General features: G+C 63.6%; 1 protein-coding gene across 1 annotated transcript; it reads left to right on the forward strand.

The window, feature by feature from the left end:
• Positions 1 to 5,681: 5,681 nt before the first annotated feature.
• Positions 5,682 to 14,613, forward strand: LOC135886896 (ankyrin repeat domain-containing protein SOWAHB-like). Its single transcript, XM_065414674.1, has 8 exons — positions 5,682 to 5,741; positions 7,567 to 7,713; positions 8,089 to 8,199; positions 9,154 to 9,216; positions 11,627 to 11,728; positions 13,577 to 13,663; positions 13,980 to 14,084; positions 14,542 to 14,613. The coding sequence occupies exons 2-8, from the start codon at positions 7,630 to 7,632 to the stop codon at positions 14,611 to 14,613; spliced, it is 624 nt and encodes a 207-aa protein (XP_065270746.1). The 5' UTR covers positions 5,682 to 5,741; positions 7,567 to 7,629.
• The last annotated feature ends 1,387 nt before the right edge of the window (positions 14,614 to 16,000 follow it).

Below are 16,000 nucleotides of genomic sequence, written 5' to 3' on the forward strand. Positions count from 1 at the left end.
TCACCTGACACCATCTGCCGGGCAAGAAAGGGCCCCGTGGGCCTGTGTTGGAATTCCGGAGGCTTGAGCTGCTTGGGGACGGGTGCAGAGGGGCAGAGCCTCCCACGGTGGGTACGAGCCCTGCGGGCTGTAGCAGGCAAAGCTCACTCGCATGATCGGCTGCCCCCAGCCGCAGTGACCTTGACTGTAGAGCGCTGAGCTGGGCTGCCCTACACGGCCGCTGGTGGTGTGTAGTGATGAAATTAATGGAGTGGTAAACAGCCTAAATCCCCTGTAACTCAGGCCCAAACTACACATGCTGCCCCTCCCTGAGCGGATTGTGGGGAAGTATTTACATGTGATTATAACAGCTAATCTCGGAGTTTTAGTTCTGTCCGTTTGCATTACACTGATTATCCATAGAGGGGGGAAGGGGCAGCTCCCTAACTTCAGTGTGAGCCCTCCCCTGGCCTCCAGCCCTGGATGTTCCTGCAGCTGAACAGCAAAAGGCTGCCCCCTCCCAGGGGGGGCAAAGATGAAGCTGCTGCCGAGTAAGAGTTGGGGCAAGTGGGGGTATGTATCTTCCACCTAGGAACGGTGCTGGCTTAGCATGAGCCTCAGGTCTTCCAAGGCCAGGGCCAAGGGGGAGACAGTAGGGGCCCTGTTTTCCTCTGGCTGCCCCAGGGGTGATGTATTCCTGGTGAGCAGCGTGTGGGCTTGCAGAAGTCCCAGTTGCTCCTCCCTAGCTTGGCCAAGCCTCGTGTGGCACTGCGATGGGGAGCTGAGCCAGGCCACACGTTTGGGTTTGAAGATGTTTGCGAGGCAGTTGTGCTCCTCAGCCCAGCCGGCCTGGAGATGACAGCATGGCTGTGCTCTCACACCAGTGCCGCACCAGCTCCAGGGTCTGGACTGGCTATTTCCTCCCTGCCCGCCTCAGCGGTGCAGTCTGGACAATGGCCCTAAGGCCATGCGGTGAGAGGGGCTGGGCTCACTCCAGTGCTTTGAAGAGGGACAGGCTGTGACGTTCTGGGATACTCGCCAGGAGCTCTGCTGGGTCACAGGATAGACCCCATAGGCTCCCAGGCTGCAAGAGCCCTCAGACACCACCACCCCCTTCCTGCTCCAGTCAGGAGCTCCCCAGCACCTCTGACCCATCTGGCTTTAGTGGGCAGGGAAAACCCCACTGTGGGCCGCGATCCTGCTTCTTGCGTCAAGCCAAGGAAGGGGTGCGCCCTCCCCTCCCCAGCTGCCCCCGCCCTTCCCCTGGGGCTGGGCAAGAGACTTTGTTCCAGCATGTACCAGGCCATGAGCTCACCCCACTGCCCTCATGCCAGCGCGGCAGTGCCTGGCCTACAGCCGGGCCCGAAGGCACCAGCATGGCCCTGGCCTGCCCTTCCAGAAGCGAGCGGCCTGCGGCAGGGACCTCGGCCAGGCTTCCCCTCGCCCTGCCGGCGGGAGGAGTTTTCCCTTGGCCTTGGGGGGGCTGGTGCCTGAGCCCCTGCCCAGCTCACTGCCGGCCCCCGCCCTGGACGGACCAGCCCCATGCCTGGCTCCTGCTGACAGAGGTTCCCAGCCCCCCCTCGCAGGCTGCCCCCCAGCCCCTAGGCTGCAGCCCGCCCCCCCCCCCCCGCAGGCCACCCGAGCCCCTAGGCTGCAGCCCCCCCCCCGCAGGCCACCCGAGCCCCTAGGCTGCAGCCCCCCCCCCCCCCCCGCAGGCCACCCCTAGGCTGCAGGCCGCCCGCCCCCAGCCCTCAGGCTGCGCCTGCCCGGTTCTCGCGCTCTGGGCGCAGCCTGTCCCGCGCGCAGCGCCCCGGGGCTGCCTCCAGCCCGGCCGGTCGCCGGGGGCTCTGGGAGCCGGGCTGGGCCGAACCCGACGGCTGTACTCGAGCGGGGCTCGGGGCTCGATACCCGGAACGGGCCGCTCCGGGGCGCAGCGTCCTGGGCTGGACCGTGCGCGCCGGGCCCCGCCCGCCGCAGTGCCCCGGCCCAGCGCGGAGCGCAGCTGCTGGAGCAGCACCGGCCGCCGGCCCCGCTCGGGGACCCCGCTCCCAGGTGGGCCAGGGCTGGGGGGGACTCGGGGAGGATGGTCCCTAAGGAGTCCCCACATCCCCGGGCACCGCGGGAGCTTCCAGCCCTGCCTTGGCTGCCCCCTGCCCGGCGCCGGGGGACCCGGGCCCCAAATCCAGCTCGGATCCAGCATTTCAGCCGCCGCCCCAGGGAGAGACTCGCAACTCCCCCAGGATCGGTGCTTGGCCCCCGGGGAGACCCCCCGGTCAGTGCTTGGCCCCCGGGGAGACCCCCCCCCCGGTCAGTGCTTGCCCCCCGGGGAGACCCTGGGCCCATTGGAGACACCCCCCACCCCAGCATTAGTGTTCAGCCTGGGGCTCAAGCCATGATGAGAAACTGGAGGGAGTTAAGAGAAGAGCCAAAGGGCCGGGGTTCGGGGCTGAGACGAGAGCCTTGGCCCCCCACGTGGGTGGGCGAAGCCTGGGCTCCAGGGGCACCCGGGTACACGCCAAGCGAGCTGGAGCAGAGTTGAGGGCAGACTATGGGGCTGTTGCCAGGAGCCATGGGCTGAAAGGCCGCCCTTCGTGAGGGGGCGCTTGGCCTGTGCAGGCCCCCCCAGGATGGTGTCACTGCTGAGTGTGGGCCGTGCGCTCGGAGCAGAACAGGCGGAACGTGCTGCCAGACGGGACTGGGCTTCTCTTTGTGTTTGGCCCAGGGTGCTCTGGCCCTAGGACAGAATGGGCGAGAGGCCTGTCGTAGCTTGGGGCCATGCTGAAGTAGTTGGGGGGGGCTGGCCCTAGGAGGGGCAAGGGGGGTGTCATGCTAGCTGTGCTGTGTGCACAGGGTCTGGGGCGGTAACCCCTGTGCTAGGCAGGGTCTGGGCCTCCACCAACTCGGGGCAAAGGGGGTGGCAGTGATGGAGTTTGTTCTTACCCTAGGAGAGCTGTGGAGATCAGCGCCTGGAGACACCGCCGCGCTTGCTGCTCATTAGCCTGGGTGACCTTCCCGTTCCCCGTCCCTGGCCAGAGCTAAGCGGGTTTGTTACATGTTTAATATCCTGAGAGTGTGATTAGTCGGTGTTTAATTACGGATCCAACCTGGGAGATAATCCACGTCTGAGCAGGGAGTCGCGCCGGGCGGGTTCCCATCTGGGCGCTCCTGACTCCCAGGCCCCTGCCCTAAAACAGCTGCTCACAGCTGCCTGAACCAAGCCTCTCCTGGCTGCGCCCCAAATGCTCAGCTCCAGCCCCCCTTGCCTGGGCTCCTTTGTCCTGTTTCTTCTGGGACAGTTCCCAATGGAAGCCGGAAAGTCTCCGCCTCCTCCTCAGCACATCCTGCAGAAACGGCCCAGGCTGGGGGGGCTGCAGTCAGGGCAGGATATAGGGGTTTGTGTTCCCCTCTTATTTGTTCCTTTGCCTCTCCCCTGTGCTAACAGGAATGGAGGTTGGGCTGAGCAACCGATTCGTTAACCATTTATCAGCCCCAGCCAGAGTGTTTCCAGCCCTCGCTCTGACCACAGGCTTCTGAGAGAGATGCCGGCTGCCTCTCATGGACTGTGGGCGATTTCAGCCAGCAGTGGCCCCTTTGGCACCCTGGGTGTGTGGGGGCCAGCCGGCTCACTCTGGGGCTCCAGGCAGGCCCTTCTGGCCTGGATCCAGAGCTGGCAAAGGTGCTGTGTCCCCCGCCTGGTCCTGTGCGGGGCTGGTCTGCACACACAGCTGCAGTGGTTTAAGTGAAGGTGTAACTTGAAATGGATCTTGTGATCCTGGTGCAGGCCTGTGTCGGGAAGGGGAACCGGGTGGCCTCATTCATTTCGATTCCAACGTCTGGGTGGATGAGGTCGCACACAGGGAGCTACTAGAGAGGCTCATTGTTGTCACGGGTGAGAGTAGAGCAGGGAGGAATGGTCACAGTTCTCACCATGTCACAAGGTCAAAGCGGGCTGCAAGGTGCTGTGCTGGGACCTGTGTTGTTTAATCTAGTTATTAGTCATGTGAGCAGGAGCTGGGCAGGGTGTGGGCAAACGTGGCAGCTGACGGGAAGGTAACTAGTCCAGACCGGAGAGGGCAGACGTAGCCAGGGGAATGGACGACACAGTTTGTCTCACTTCAGCTGCCAGCTGGTGGGTGCTGGTCAGTGGGCGTGCTGAAGTTAGACAAGTGAGGAAATACAGCGTAATTTTTCAAAAGTGAGGTCGTTTCCCATTGGAACGACTTCCCGGGGCCGAGGTGGGTTCCCATCACTGACTCCTTTAAATCCAGATGGGAGGTTTCTCCAGGAGCTCTGCTCTAGGAATGGTTTGGGGGCAGGTCTCTGGCCCGGTCAGACTGGATGATCACAGTGGTCCCTTCTGGCCTTGGAATCCAGGAAGATGGTGGCAAATGGGATTCAGTGGCGATAAACACAAAGTGATGCACATTGGAGGGGACAATTTGACACCACCCAGGGGTCTAGATTAACTGCCAGGGACGGAGCTGGGTGCAGGGAGGATGGGTGAGTAACGTGTGGTGGAGGGGAGAATTTGAACTCCTCACACCACCCAGGGGGCTAGATTAACTGCCAGGGACGGAGCTGGGTGCAGGGAGGATGGGTGAGTAACGTGTGGTGGAGGGGAGAATTTGAACTCCTCACACCTCCCAGGGGTCTAGATTAACTGCCAGGGGCGGGAGCTGGGTGCCACTGCAGACAGCAATGGAGACCTCTGCTCAATGCGCAGCTGCAGGCAGAAGAGCTGCACAAGGACCGGGGTGGAGAATAACACGGGGAATGTTCCAGCACCTTTGCATCAATCGATGGTGCGGATCCTGTGGGCAGCGCTGGGCCCCCGTCGCACGCAGCTGGGGGGTCAGGGAAGGGTGATGAGAACGAGCAAGGCTGGGAAAACTGAGCCACAGCACAAGCACCAACGAACGGCCAGTGAAACCGACAGGTGGGAAATTCAAAACTGATAAAGGAAATTCTTATTCACGCATTGTGTAATTAGCCTGTGGAACTCACTGCCACAGGGTGTCACTGAGCCAAGAATTTGGCTAGATTCCCGAATCTCCAGAGATGTCGCAGTTAATGCTGACAAAATGTTTGGAAGAGTTCCAGAGTCTGAACTGATCTTTGACTATTGGAGATCAGGGTGAGACCTTTGTGGGGGTCCGTTGACTGACTGTGGGATCCTTGTGCCTCCCTCTGACATGTCTGGGGCTGGCACTGTTGGAGACTGGGGCAATGGGCCTTGGGGCTGAGCCTGTCTGGCCGTTCCTGTGTCCCGCCTGGTGCCCTTTCAATGTAAACCTGGCAGGTGCCAGTTCAGTGTAAGAGTGGGGCTCGTCTCTGGGAGCCGCGGCTTCACCCAAACTGGCCCGGCCCCGCTGGGGGTAGAATATGGGTGACGGCTCTCTGGTGTGCACTGGCTGAGCCGACCCCCTCGGGCTGGCATGGCAGGTGCTCCCGGAGGACACTGCCTTGGGGGCTGTTGAGCAGGGAGTGGCTGGGCCCCCGGACCCCTTCCAGCCCCAGGGCCCCTGTGCAAGGGGTCACTTTGAACCCAGTGCTCCCTCCCCTCCCCCCCGGGTAGCTGTCAGCTGGCAAGTCTGGGTGGAGCCCTGGGAGGGGGTTCCTGTCTGGATGTCTGCTCTGGGGAGATAGGGCTGTGTGTGATCCCAGCCAGGCCAGCCCTCCTCTCCAGCACTCTCCCCAGAGAAACCCCCGCAGCCAGGGGGTCCTGGCAGCTCCCTTCTGCCCTGGGGAGCAGCTTCCAGCAGGTACCAGCACACTGAACTAGTGACCTCAAACTGCCGTGGGCTGCTGGGCACTCCAGCCTTCCTGCCTGGGGGGTGACCCTGCCTGCCCGTGGGGCTTTGGGGCTGCCTCGGGGGGGTAACCCTGCCTGCCCGTGGGGCTCTGGGGCTGCCCAGGGGGTGTGTGACCCTGCCTGCCCGTGGGGCTCTGGGGCTGCCCAGGGGGTGTGTGACCCTGCCTGCCCGTGGGGCTCTGGGGCTGCCGGAGGGTTACCCTGCCTGCCCGTGGGGCTCTGGGGCTGCCCAGGGGGTGTGTGACCCTGCCTGCCCGTGGGGCTCTGGGGCTGCCGGAGGGTTACCCTGCCTGCCCGTGGGGCTCTGGGGCTGCAGGGTGGGGGGTGACCCTGCCTGCCCGTGGGGCTCTGGGGCTGCTTGGGGGGGTGACTCTCCCAGCCCGTGGGGCTCTGGGGCTGCCTGGGGGGGTAACCCTGCCTGCCCATGGGGCTTTGGGGCTGCCCCGGGGGGGGTGACCGTGCCTGCCCGTGGGGCTCTGGGGCTGCCCGTGGGGGGGTGACCCTGCCTGCCCGTGGGGCTCTGGGGCTGCCTGGGGGGGGGTGACCCTGCCCGCCCGTGGGGCTCTGCGGCTGCCTGGGGGGGAGTGACCCTGCCTGCTCGTGGGGCTCTGGGGCTGCGGGGGGGGGGGGTGACCCTGCCTGCTCGTGGGGCTCGGGCTGCCGGGGGGGGTGGTGACCCTGCCCGCCCGTGGGGCTCAGGGGCTGCCGGGTGGGGGGTGACCCTGCCTGCCTATGGGGCTTTGGGGCTGCGGGGGGGGTGACCCTGCCTGCCTGCCCGTGGGGCTCAGTCCCATGCTAGCTGCATGTTCGCTTTGGTCCTGCTGGGCGCTGCGCAGAGGCTCGGTTCGGTGCTGCGTAGCCCCCAGCTGTTAGCTCTGGCCCCCGGAGCTACGTCTACACAGGGCTAAAACCCCGCGGCTGACCTGGGCTCTGGCTGCGGGGCTGAAAATCACCGTGCAGACGCTCAGGCGCCCTGCGGGGTGGGAGGTTCCCAGGCCTAGTTCCAGCCCGAGCCCAAACGTCTGCATGGCGATTTTTTCGTGCCGGAGCCCGAGTCAGCTGGCCTGGGCCAGCCACAGCCATGGGGCTTTTATCCCTGCGCAGACGGACCTGGGTCTGCTTGTTCCGGTGTTTGTGGCTGGGTGACCAGGCACTTCCTCAGCCTGGAGCAGGAGCCGGAGAGCCCGGCCCAATGGGGAGGGGAGCTCTGCGCTGGGAGATGGGGCAGGAAGGGGTCAGTCAATAGAAGGGAGTTCTTCTCGGCATGATCTTGATGTTGTCCTGGGGGACTCACCGCCACAGGATGTTAGGGAGGCGGGGGTCCCATGGGGCTGCTCCAGCTGCAGTGATGCTGGCTGCCGGGATGCTCTGGGGAACAGGAGATTTCCAGCATTTCGTGCCTTGTTCTGGTGGGAAAGGGGCCAGAACACGGGAATCCAGCTGCTGCCAAGAGCCTGGATGGGGGCAGCTGGACGGGACCCCACTGGGGAAGGGACTGTGGGTGGCCCCCAGGAGTCCCCGTCCCAGGGAGGTCTGAACAGGCCCTGCCCTGCGTGACCTGGCCCTTGTCCCCACAGCTCAGCCCCACGAGGCCTTCATGGAGTTTGGAAAGAAGCTAGCCCTGGTCCGGCAGGGGGAGGTGACTGTGGGCATTTCCTGGGCTAAGCTCAGCCCCCGCCCCCGGGAAAGGCTCCGTGAGGTGGGCATCCCCGGGGCCCAGCGGGGGGAGGGCGCTGGGGGCGCCAGGCCGTGACATGCTCTGATCTGACTCGCAGGGCGAGAAGTACGTGGTGCTGAAGCAACGCTCCCAGGAAGCAGCGCCTGGCCCGCCGGCCGGCATGGCCCTGTGGGAGGGCCCGCGGGCAGGGCCAGAGGAAGAGGCTGCATTGCCCCACATCCTGGTCACTGACTTCAGTGCTTCGGTGAGATGCAGGGAACCTTCACCCATGGCTCCCTGGCCCCTCCCCACCACAGCAGCCCCCCACATCCCCTGCCCTGGGAGCTTGGGGAGGGCTCTGGGCCCCAGGGGGAGGGGAAGGGGGAGAGCTCTGGGCCCCAGGGGGAGGGGAAGGGGGAGAGCTCTGGGCCCCAGGGGGAGGGGAAAGGGGAGAGCTCTGGGCCCCGGGGGGAGGGGAAAGGGGAGAGCTCTGGGCCGGGGCCCCAGCATGGAGCCCCAGGGGCTCTGTTTCACTACAGCCCCCTCAGCCCCAGGCCCCTGTGCTCCCAGCTAGTGGTGGGGACAGACCCACAGGCAGCTCATCCTGAATTCCTCCCTTGGCATGTCTCCTGGGGGGCAGAGCACTGCAGCCTGGGGCAGCCTTGAGGGGGTCCCTGCTACAGCCCCCGACCCACAGCCGGAGTCCGAGCCCCCAAGAGCGGCAGAGGAGGATGCAGAGAGCATCTCCAAGGTGAGGGGTGCCCGGCAAAGTAGCCAGTGGCGGCAGGAGGAGCCGGGTGTGGGCCCCCCAGGGACGCCCTGGGTAGAAGGTATCTGACCCGGGGGGGCGGGTGTGTGTGCTGTGGGAGACACCCCCGGTGAATGGGCAGAGAATGGCGTGTGTTGGTGGGGGACCGTGGTCTTGGGGGCGTGGGCAGCAGGGGGCACTGCGGGGCGTGGGGGAGCGGGTTAGAGCCCCAGGTGTTTGGGGGGCGCTGCAGACGGCGATCCCGAGCAGGAGTCTGGGGTCACTGGCAGCTGCCAACGCCCGATTTGCCCTGCTGGCGGGATACGTGCGGGAAAGGGGAACCCGACCCTAGTGTCTCCAAGGCCACGTGCTGGGTGCTCCACCAGGAGGCAGCGCTGAGGCCTCCTGGCGCTGCAGACGGGGAGTGGCTGGGAGCTCCTGGGCGCATGGGGGTGCTCTGGGCCATGCTGTTGAGGGACTGAATGGGGGGGCTGGGGAATTGCAGGGGCTGGGCCGGGCCCTGGCAGGGATTCTGTGTCCCCTGCAGGCCCCAGCACCCGTGGGGCAGCCGGGGCCCGGTACCCCTGGACATGGCAGTATTCCTGGCCCCGCTCCAGGGAGCAGACAGATCCCAGGGGCCTGACCCCAGGCCTGGCTCTGCTGGTCGAGCAGCTCGGCAGCTCTTGGGTCACTGCCACACGGAACCCGGGTAGGTCCTGGGCTGCAGGGAGCCTGGCACCCGGCCGCAGGGCTGGCAGGCAGGACAGGGAGGTTCCCCAGAAGTGGGCAGTTCTCCAGCCCCTGGAAGGTGGGGGAGGAGGTGGGGCTGGGGACTGCCCCCAGCTGTGGTGTCCCTTGGTGCCGTCAGAATGGGCAGTGGGCACTGGCTGCAGCTGCGTCACTCCCCTGGCCCTCCTGGCAGCCCCGTGCACCTCTCTCCCTCTGCTCTCCCGGCAGCCGGAGTCGGAGCAGGATGCCTCCGAAGATGGAGGGAGCAGCCTGGGCTCCAGCTCTGTGGCGGTGAGTAGTAGGCAGGACGGGGTGTCAGATGCCCAGGATCGGTGCTTCGGCCCCAGCCGTGGAACAGTCTCTAGGACAGGCCCCGTCAGTGCCAGGCCCCCCAGCCTCCCGGGGTCTCCCTCGTCCTGCCCCGGGCAGGCCGTGCAGCCTCCCCACCTCCTTAGACAGGACCTCCAGGCTCCTGCCCTCCTGCTTGGCGCCGTGAGCTCCGCTCAGCCAGTCCCACTGAGCCAGCCCCTGGCAGAGACTCGTGCGCCCTGCCGGGGTGACCGCACCTCGCCCCGCCTTTCAGTGACACTCACACCGCGCTGGCACAACAGGCGGGTTTGTTGTCCCCTGGACACGGCACAGGGAGGCTGCAGGGTGGCCCAGAGAGAGGGAGGCTGAAGCACAGACTGTTCTGGTGAGCCCCAAGCCCAGGCATGCTGCAGAGACCTCCGTGCTCAGGCTCTGGGTCTCTGTCGGAGCTGCTGGGCCACTTCCCAGGTGAGAGCCCCGACTCCTTCCGGCAGCCGACGCTGAGCCCCTCCTCGCTTCATCCCCGTCCCGTGTTCTCGAGCTGGGGTCTGCTCAGCTTCCCTGCTGAGAGGTGGGAACCCGTCTCCCTCTGGGCCGAGGGCCACTGTGAGCCCCCCCACCACCACCGGCCCTGCGGGATCCCGGTGCTGCTGAGAGGTGGGACCTAGGGCGTCGATTAATCGCAGTTAACTCACGCAATTAACTCAAAAAATTAATTGCAGTTATTCGCACTGTTAATCCAATACCAATTGAAATGTATTAAATATTTTGGATGTTTTCTACATTTTCAAATATATCGATTTCAATTACAACACAGAATACAAAGTGAACAGTGCTCACTTTATATTATTTTTATTACGAATATTTGCACTGTAAAATGATAAAAGAAATAGTATTTTTCAGTTCACCTCATACAAGTGCTGTAGTGCAATCTCTTTATTGTGAAAGTGCAACTTGCAAATGTAGATTTTTTGTTACATAACTGCACTCAAAAACAAAACAATGTCAAACTTTAGAGCCTACAAGTCCACTACTTCTTGTTCAGCCAATCGCTCAGACAAACAAGTTTGTTTACATTTACAGGCGATAATGCTGCCTGCTTCTTATTTACAATGTTACCTGAAAGTGAGAACAGGCGTTTGCATGGCACTTTTGTAGCTGGTATTGCAAGGTATTTACGTGTCAGATATGCTAAACATTCGTATGCCACTTCATGCTTCGGCCACCATTGCAGAGGACATGCTTCCATGCTGCTGGTGCTCATTACAAAAAATAATGCATTAATTAAATTAGTGACTGAACTCCTTGGGGGAGAATTCTAGGTCCCCTGCTCTGTTTTACCCGCATTCTGCCATATATTTCATGTTATAGCAGTCTCGGATGATGACCCAGCACATGTTGCTCGTATTAAGAACACTATCACAGCAAATTTGACAAAACGCAAAGGTACCAATGTGAGATTTATAAAGATAGCTACCGCACTCGACCCAAGATTTAAGAATCTGAAGTGCCTTCCAAAATCTGAGAGACGATGTGTGGAGCTGCTTTCAAAAGTCTTAAAAGACCAACACTCCGATGCAGAAACTACAGAACCCAAACCACCAAAAAGAAAATCAGCCTTCTGCTGGTGGCATCTGACTCAGATGATGAAAATGAACATGCGTCGGTCCACACTGCTTTGGATCGTTATCAAGCAGAACCCGTCATCAGCATGAACGCATGTCCTCTGGAATGGTGGCTGAAGCATAAAGGAACATATGAATCTTTAGTGCATCTGGCACGTAAATACCTTGCAACGCTGGTTACAACAGTGCCATGCAAACACCTGTTCTCACTTTCTGGTGACATTGTAAATAAGAGGAGGACAGCATTATCGCCTGTAAATGTAAACAAACTTGTTTGTCTGAGCGATTGGCTGAACGAGAAGTAGGACTGAGTGGACTTGTAGGCTCTAAAGTTTTACATTGTTTTATTTTTTAATGCAGTTATTTTTTGTACATAATTCTACATTTGTAAGTTCAACTTTCATGATAAAGAGATTGCACTACAGTACTTGTATTAAGTGAATTGTAAAATACTATTTCTTTTTTTTTTTACAGTGCAAATATTTGAAATAAAAATAATAATATAAAGTGAGCACTGTACCCTTTGTATTCTGTGTTGTAATTGAAATCAATATATTTGGAAATATAGAAAACATCCAAACATATTTCAATAAATGGTATTCGATTATTCTTTAACAGCGCGATTAATCGCAATTAATTTTTTTAGTTGCTTGACAGTCCTCGTGGGAACCCATCTCACTCTGAGCCTAGAGCCATTGTGCAGCCCCCCTACGGCCCTGACGTGCCCCAGTGCTGCTATCTGTCACTCACTGTGTCTCCCCCCCCAGCTGGACCCTGTGGAGAAGGAGTGGCTGCAGGGGGCAGCCAGCGGGCACCTGCTCACCCTGAGTCACCTGCTCAAACAGGAGCCGTCCCTGGTCACCAGGAAGGCAAGTCTGGCCCTCATGCCTGGCCTGATCTGCTCAGCTGGGCTGGGGAAAGTGGGAGGGGCTCTGGGCCAGACCCGCTGCTCTTGGGCAGTGTGGGGGGCTGCTCTGTGTCCCGGAAAGGGGGGCTGCCCCAGCCTTAGCCTGAGCTCACCCATTTTCTCTCTCTCTCTCTCTCTGCTCCCGTGGGACGTGCTGCAGGACTTCACCTCGGTGAGTACAGGGCCATGCCAGACCCATGCTCCCTCCAGCCCTGACCGGGCGGCTCAGGCTGCAGCTGGGGGTGGGTCGCGCTGCCTTGCGAATCCCAGAGGGGCCTGGGGCAAAGTCAAGCTCTTGGGACCCCAAACTCCTGCGAAATCCCAGCCCCTCCTGCAGCTAATGAACCCACTGCCCCACACCTGCCTGTCCCCTCCCCGCCCTCTTGCCCACCCCCCCATCTACAGGCTCTGATTTCCTGCTCTCTCTCTCTTCCCCGTTGCTGACCTGCTGGGCTCTGGTTCCGGTGCGGCTCAGGGGGTAAGTCGGGGCAGGTGGAGCTGGCTGCTCCCACAGAGGCTCGGGGCGGGGGGTGTTGGGGTTGCTGCAGGTTGGTTGAGCCCTGGTCCCTGCCGGGAGCCCCGATGCCCAGCAGGGAGCCCAGAGGGTCTGGATGGGAGCTCAGCCCAGCCCTGGGGGCAGTAGCAGAGCAGTCCAGCCAGCAGCCCGGTCTGTAGGGAGAAGGGGGCCCAAGGCCCGAAGAACAGCTCCCTCCAGGGGTTTCCAAATCCAGATGTTTGGTGGCTGAGTTTCCTGCCCCAAATGGAAGGTTTTGGCTGCCCTCCCCCACGCTGGACCAACACCCCGCTGGCTCCGGGGGCCCCATGCGATGCTTCTAACATGTCTCCTTCTCTGCCCCGTCCCTATCGCCCATCCCTGCTGGCGCCGTCTCCGCTGCCCGTCCCCGCTGCCCATCCCTGCTGGCGCCGTCTCTGCTGCCCGTCCCCACTGCCCATCCCTGCTGGCGCCGTCTCCGCTGCCCGTCCCTGTCGCCCGCCGTCCCTGCTGGCGCCGGCGCCCGTCTCGGCCGGGAGCAGTTTGTAAGTATGACCCTTCTGGGACCCCAGGATCAACCTCGCCCCCTCCCTGCTGCATTCCAGGGCCGGGCTCCCTGGCTCCTTTCCTGGGTTCTGTTTATGAACATAGTGACCCCCCCACCCCGGGACAGCGCCCCCTCCAGCCCCACGGGAGGGTGCCATGGAGCCGGCCAGGGGAGAGGTGCCGGTGTCTGTGTTCTGCCCACGTTCCCCACTGGAGGTGCGATGCAGGTAGATCCTCTGCCCAGGATGAGTGGGGCTGGGGGGTGGGGCAGAGGTGGTTCGGCCTGAGCCCAGCATGGTGGGGAGCAGGGTGAGCGAGGGTGGGCTGGGGGGGCCAGCAGGGGGTCTGAGCCCAGCATGGGGGGAGAAGGGCTCTCTCGGGGGATGGGCGAGGCTTGGGGGCAGCAGGGGGTCTGAGCCCACATGGGGGGAGAAGGGCTCTCTCGGGGAATGGGCAAGGCTTGGGGGCAGCAGGAGGTCTGAGCCCAAATGGGGGGAGAAGGGCTCTCTCGGGGATGGGCGATGCTGGGGGGCCAGCAGGGGGTCTGAGCCCAGCATGGGGGGGAGAAGGGCTCTCTCGGGGGATGGGCGAGGCTGGGGGGCAGCAGGGGGTCTGAGCCCAGCATGGGGGGAGAAGGTCTCTCGGGGGATGGGCGAGGCTGGGGGGCAGCAGGGGGTCTGAGCCCACATGGGGGGAGAAGGTCTCTCTCGGGGGATGGGCGAGGCTGGGGGGCAGCAGGGGGTCTGAGCCCAGCCCGGCCTCTCCCCGCAGACAGCGCTGCACTGGGCGGCCAAGCACGGCAAGGAGGACTTGGCCTCGCTGCTGGTGGCTGCAGGAGCCGATGTGAACACGCGCTCGGTGAGTTCCTGGCGGCCGAGGGGAGGCGGGCGGGCGGGGGGCTCGGGGCCCTGTCCAGCCTCAGGCAGCAGGTCCCAGCAGGGGCTCTGCCAGCCCCAGGCCCATGGCCTCCCACCTCCCTGAGTGGGGCCCGGAGGGTGGGGTCCCCGGCCTGGGGAGCTGAGTGCCGAGTGGGGCAGAGCCCTGGAGGGGCTGTGAGCAGCGGGGGGGCAGTGATCCATACGTGCCTGGCTCTAACGGGTTCTCCTCTCCCCCTCCCCACGCTGCTCCCCATGCTCGGACCCAGCACGTGAGTACCTGCTGTCTTCCTCCCCAGCTGCTGTGCGGGCAGGAGAAGCCGGGGGCTGCCGGGGGCTTGCCAGGACACCAGGCGGAGGGGGCTGTGCTGGGCGAGGGCCTGAGCTCCGGCGGGATGGGGCATGTCGGAGGAGGGGTGGCGGCCAGAGCCCAGCTGGTGCCTGCACTGCATTGGCAGCGTGGCACTGCACTGGCAGCATGGCACTGCACTGGCAGCGGGGCACAGCATCGGCAGGCACTGCACTGGCAGTGTGGCACTGCGCTGGCAGCGGGGCACTGCGCTGGCAGCGGGGCATGGCATCGGCAGGCACTGCACTGGCAGCGGGGCACAGCATCGGCAGGCACTGCACTGGCAGCGGGGCACTGCACTGGCAGGGTGGCACTGCATTGGCAGCGTGGCATGGCATCGGCAGGCACTGCACTGGCAGCATGGCATGGCATCGGCAGGCACTGCATTGGCAGTGTGGCACTGTGCTGGCAGCGTGGCACTGCATGTGCGGGGCATGAAGGGTTAACTGGAAGTGGGTCCAGGAGCCCTGCACTAACCCTGTGCTCTCTTCCACCCCACCCCCCCCAAGCAGGGCGTGAGTATGCAGGTGCCCGGGGACGGACAGACGGACGGACCTCGCAGCAGGCTCCTCAGGACAGATTAGGCAGTGGGCACTGGTGCCCGGGGGCGGGTGATTGTTGCTGGAGCAGGACTGGATGCTGGGGGGTCTCACTGGGAAGGGTGGGGGTGGGGGCGGGGAGATCACTGGGGGCTGTGCTGTGGAAGGGGGCGTTTTTCAGGGCCAGGGGGCCGCTCTGAGGGGGTGATGCCCACGTCCCCCGGGTGGGGAGATTGCTGGGGGGGGGGGAGTCTCCTGGGCAGCCCCATTTCCTTCCTCCAGGGCTGGGCCGGGGGTCTGACGCCACCGGTCCCTCGCGTCCTGATGCCTCCGTGTCCCCCCAGGGCTACACCCCGCTGCACATCGCTGCTCTGCATGGACACCACCAGGTCATGGACCTGCTCATCCGCAGCTACGGTGAGCAGCCCCCACCCCAGGGACCTGCCCCCCGGCCTGCCCCCTTCTCATGACACCGCGGGCACGGGAAAGCACTGGCAAGAGGGGTGGGCGGGGCTGAAGCCAAGGGCCCGCCCGCTGGGTGACCCGTGTTGGGGAGGGGGTCACGGCCCAGGACTTGGAGCCCTCTTGGTGCATTCTCCATCCTGGGGCCAGGCCGCCGGGGGGGGCTGAGCCCGCTGGCGGGGGGGCTGAACCGTGTGTCCCGGCAGGTGCCAAGCAGAACGTGCGGGATCACAGTGGACACCTGGCCAGACACTACCTGGGAGCAGAGAAGCCGCTGGACAGAGCCGCCACGCTGCCCCGTGAGAAATGCCCTTTGTCTGTCTATCTGTCCACCCTTCGGGGGCCCCCTCTCCCTGCGGGTCCATGGAGGGGGGCCGCAAGCAGCGTGTGCATGGGGGAAGGGGCACACAAGTGAGGGCGGGGCTTAGCCTGGCTGCCTGGGGGGAGGGGCCGTGCAAAGGGCTGGGCACTCCCTGCTCGGTGCCACCATGTGCACCCGTTGAGCTCAGCTGTGCCCCAGGGCAGGGGACAGGACAGGGGCTGCCAGGGTGTGTGTGTGGAGGGGGCTGGGGGTTGTAGCCCTGCTGGGAGGGGGCCGTGTGTCCTGCCCTGACCCTGCCCTGCCCTCTCTTCCCCCAGAGCTGCCAGCGGTGCGTGGCAGGAACAGGGCGCTGGCCTGTCTGCTCTTGCCCAAGGCCAGCGGCCAGGCCCGGAAGCGCTGGGGCTCTGCCGAGGACCTGACGGAGGAGGAGGAGCGGGGGCAGGCGCAGCACCTCGCCGTGCCAGCCTCGTACCGCGCCGTGCGCAAGTTCTCCCGCTAGTGGGGCTGGCTCCCGGCCCCTGCCAGCGCAGCCCTAGTGCCACCCACTGCCGGGGGCTCAGGCTGCCCCGAGGGCAGTGGATGGGCCCTGCTAGCGTCTGCCCGGCCGGAGCAGGGGCAAGAGGCGCCGTGTTTCCCAATGTTCATACT

This window comes from Emys orbicularis, chromosome 12 (genome assembly GCF_028017835.1).
Source record: "Emys orbicularis isolate rEmyOrb1 chromosome 12, rEmyOrb1.hap1, whole genome shotgun sequence".
In the NCBI taxonomy this organism is placed as follows: domain Eukaryota; kingdom Metazoa; phylum Chordata; order Testudines; family Emydidae; genus Emys; species Emys orbicularis.

Coding starts and splice junctions, on each gene's coding strand:
- LOC135886896 (XM_065414674.1), top strand. CDS start 7,630: ATGGCCCTGTGGGAGGGCCCGCGGGCAGGGCCAGAGGAAGAGGCTGCA. Junction 13,664..13,979: donor CCGATGTGAACACGCGCTCG/GTGAGTTCCTGG, acceptor CTTCCTCCCCAG/CTGCTGTGCGGGCAGGAGAA. Junction 14,085..14,541: donor GCTCCGGCGGGATGGGGCAT/GTCGGAGGAGGG, acceptor CCCCCCAAGCAG/GGCGTGAGTATGCAGGTGCC.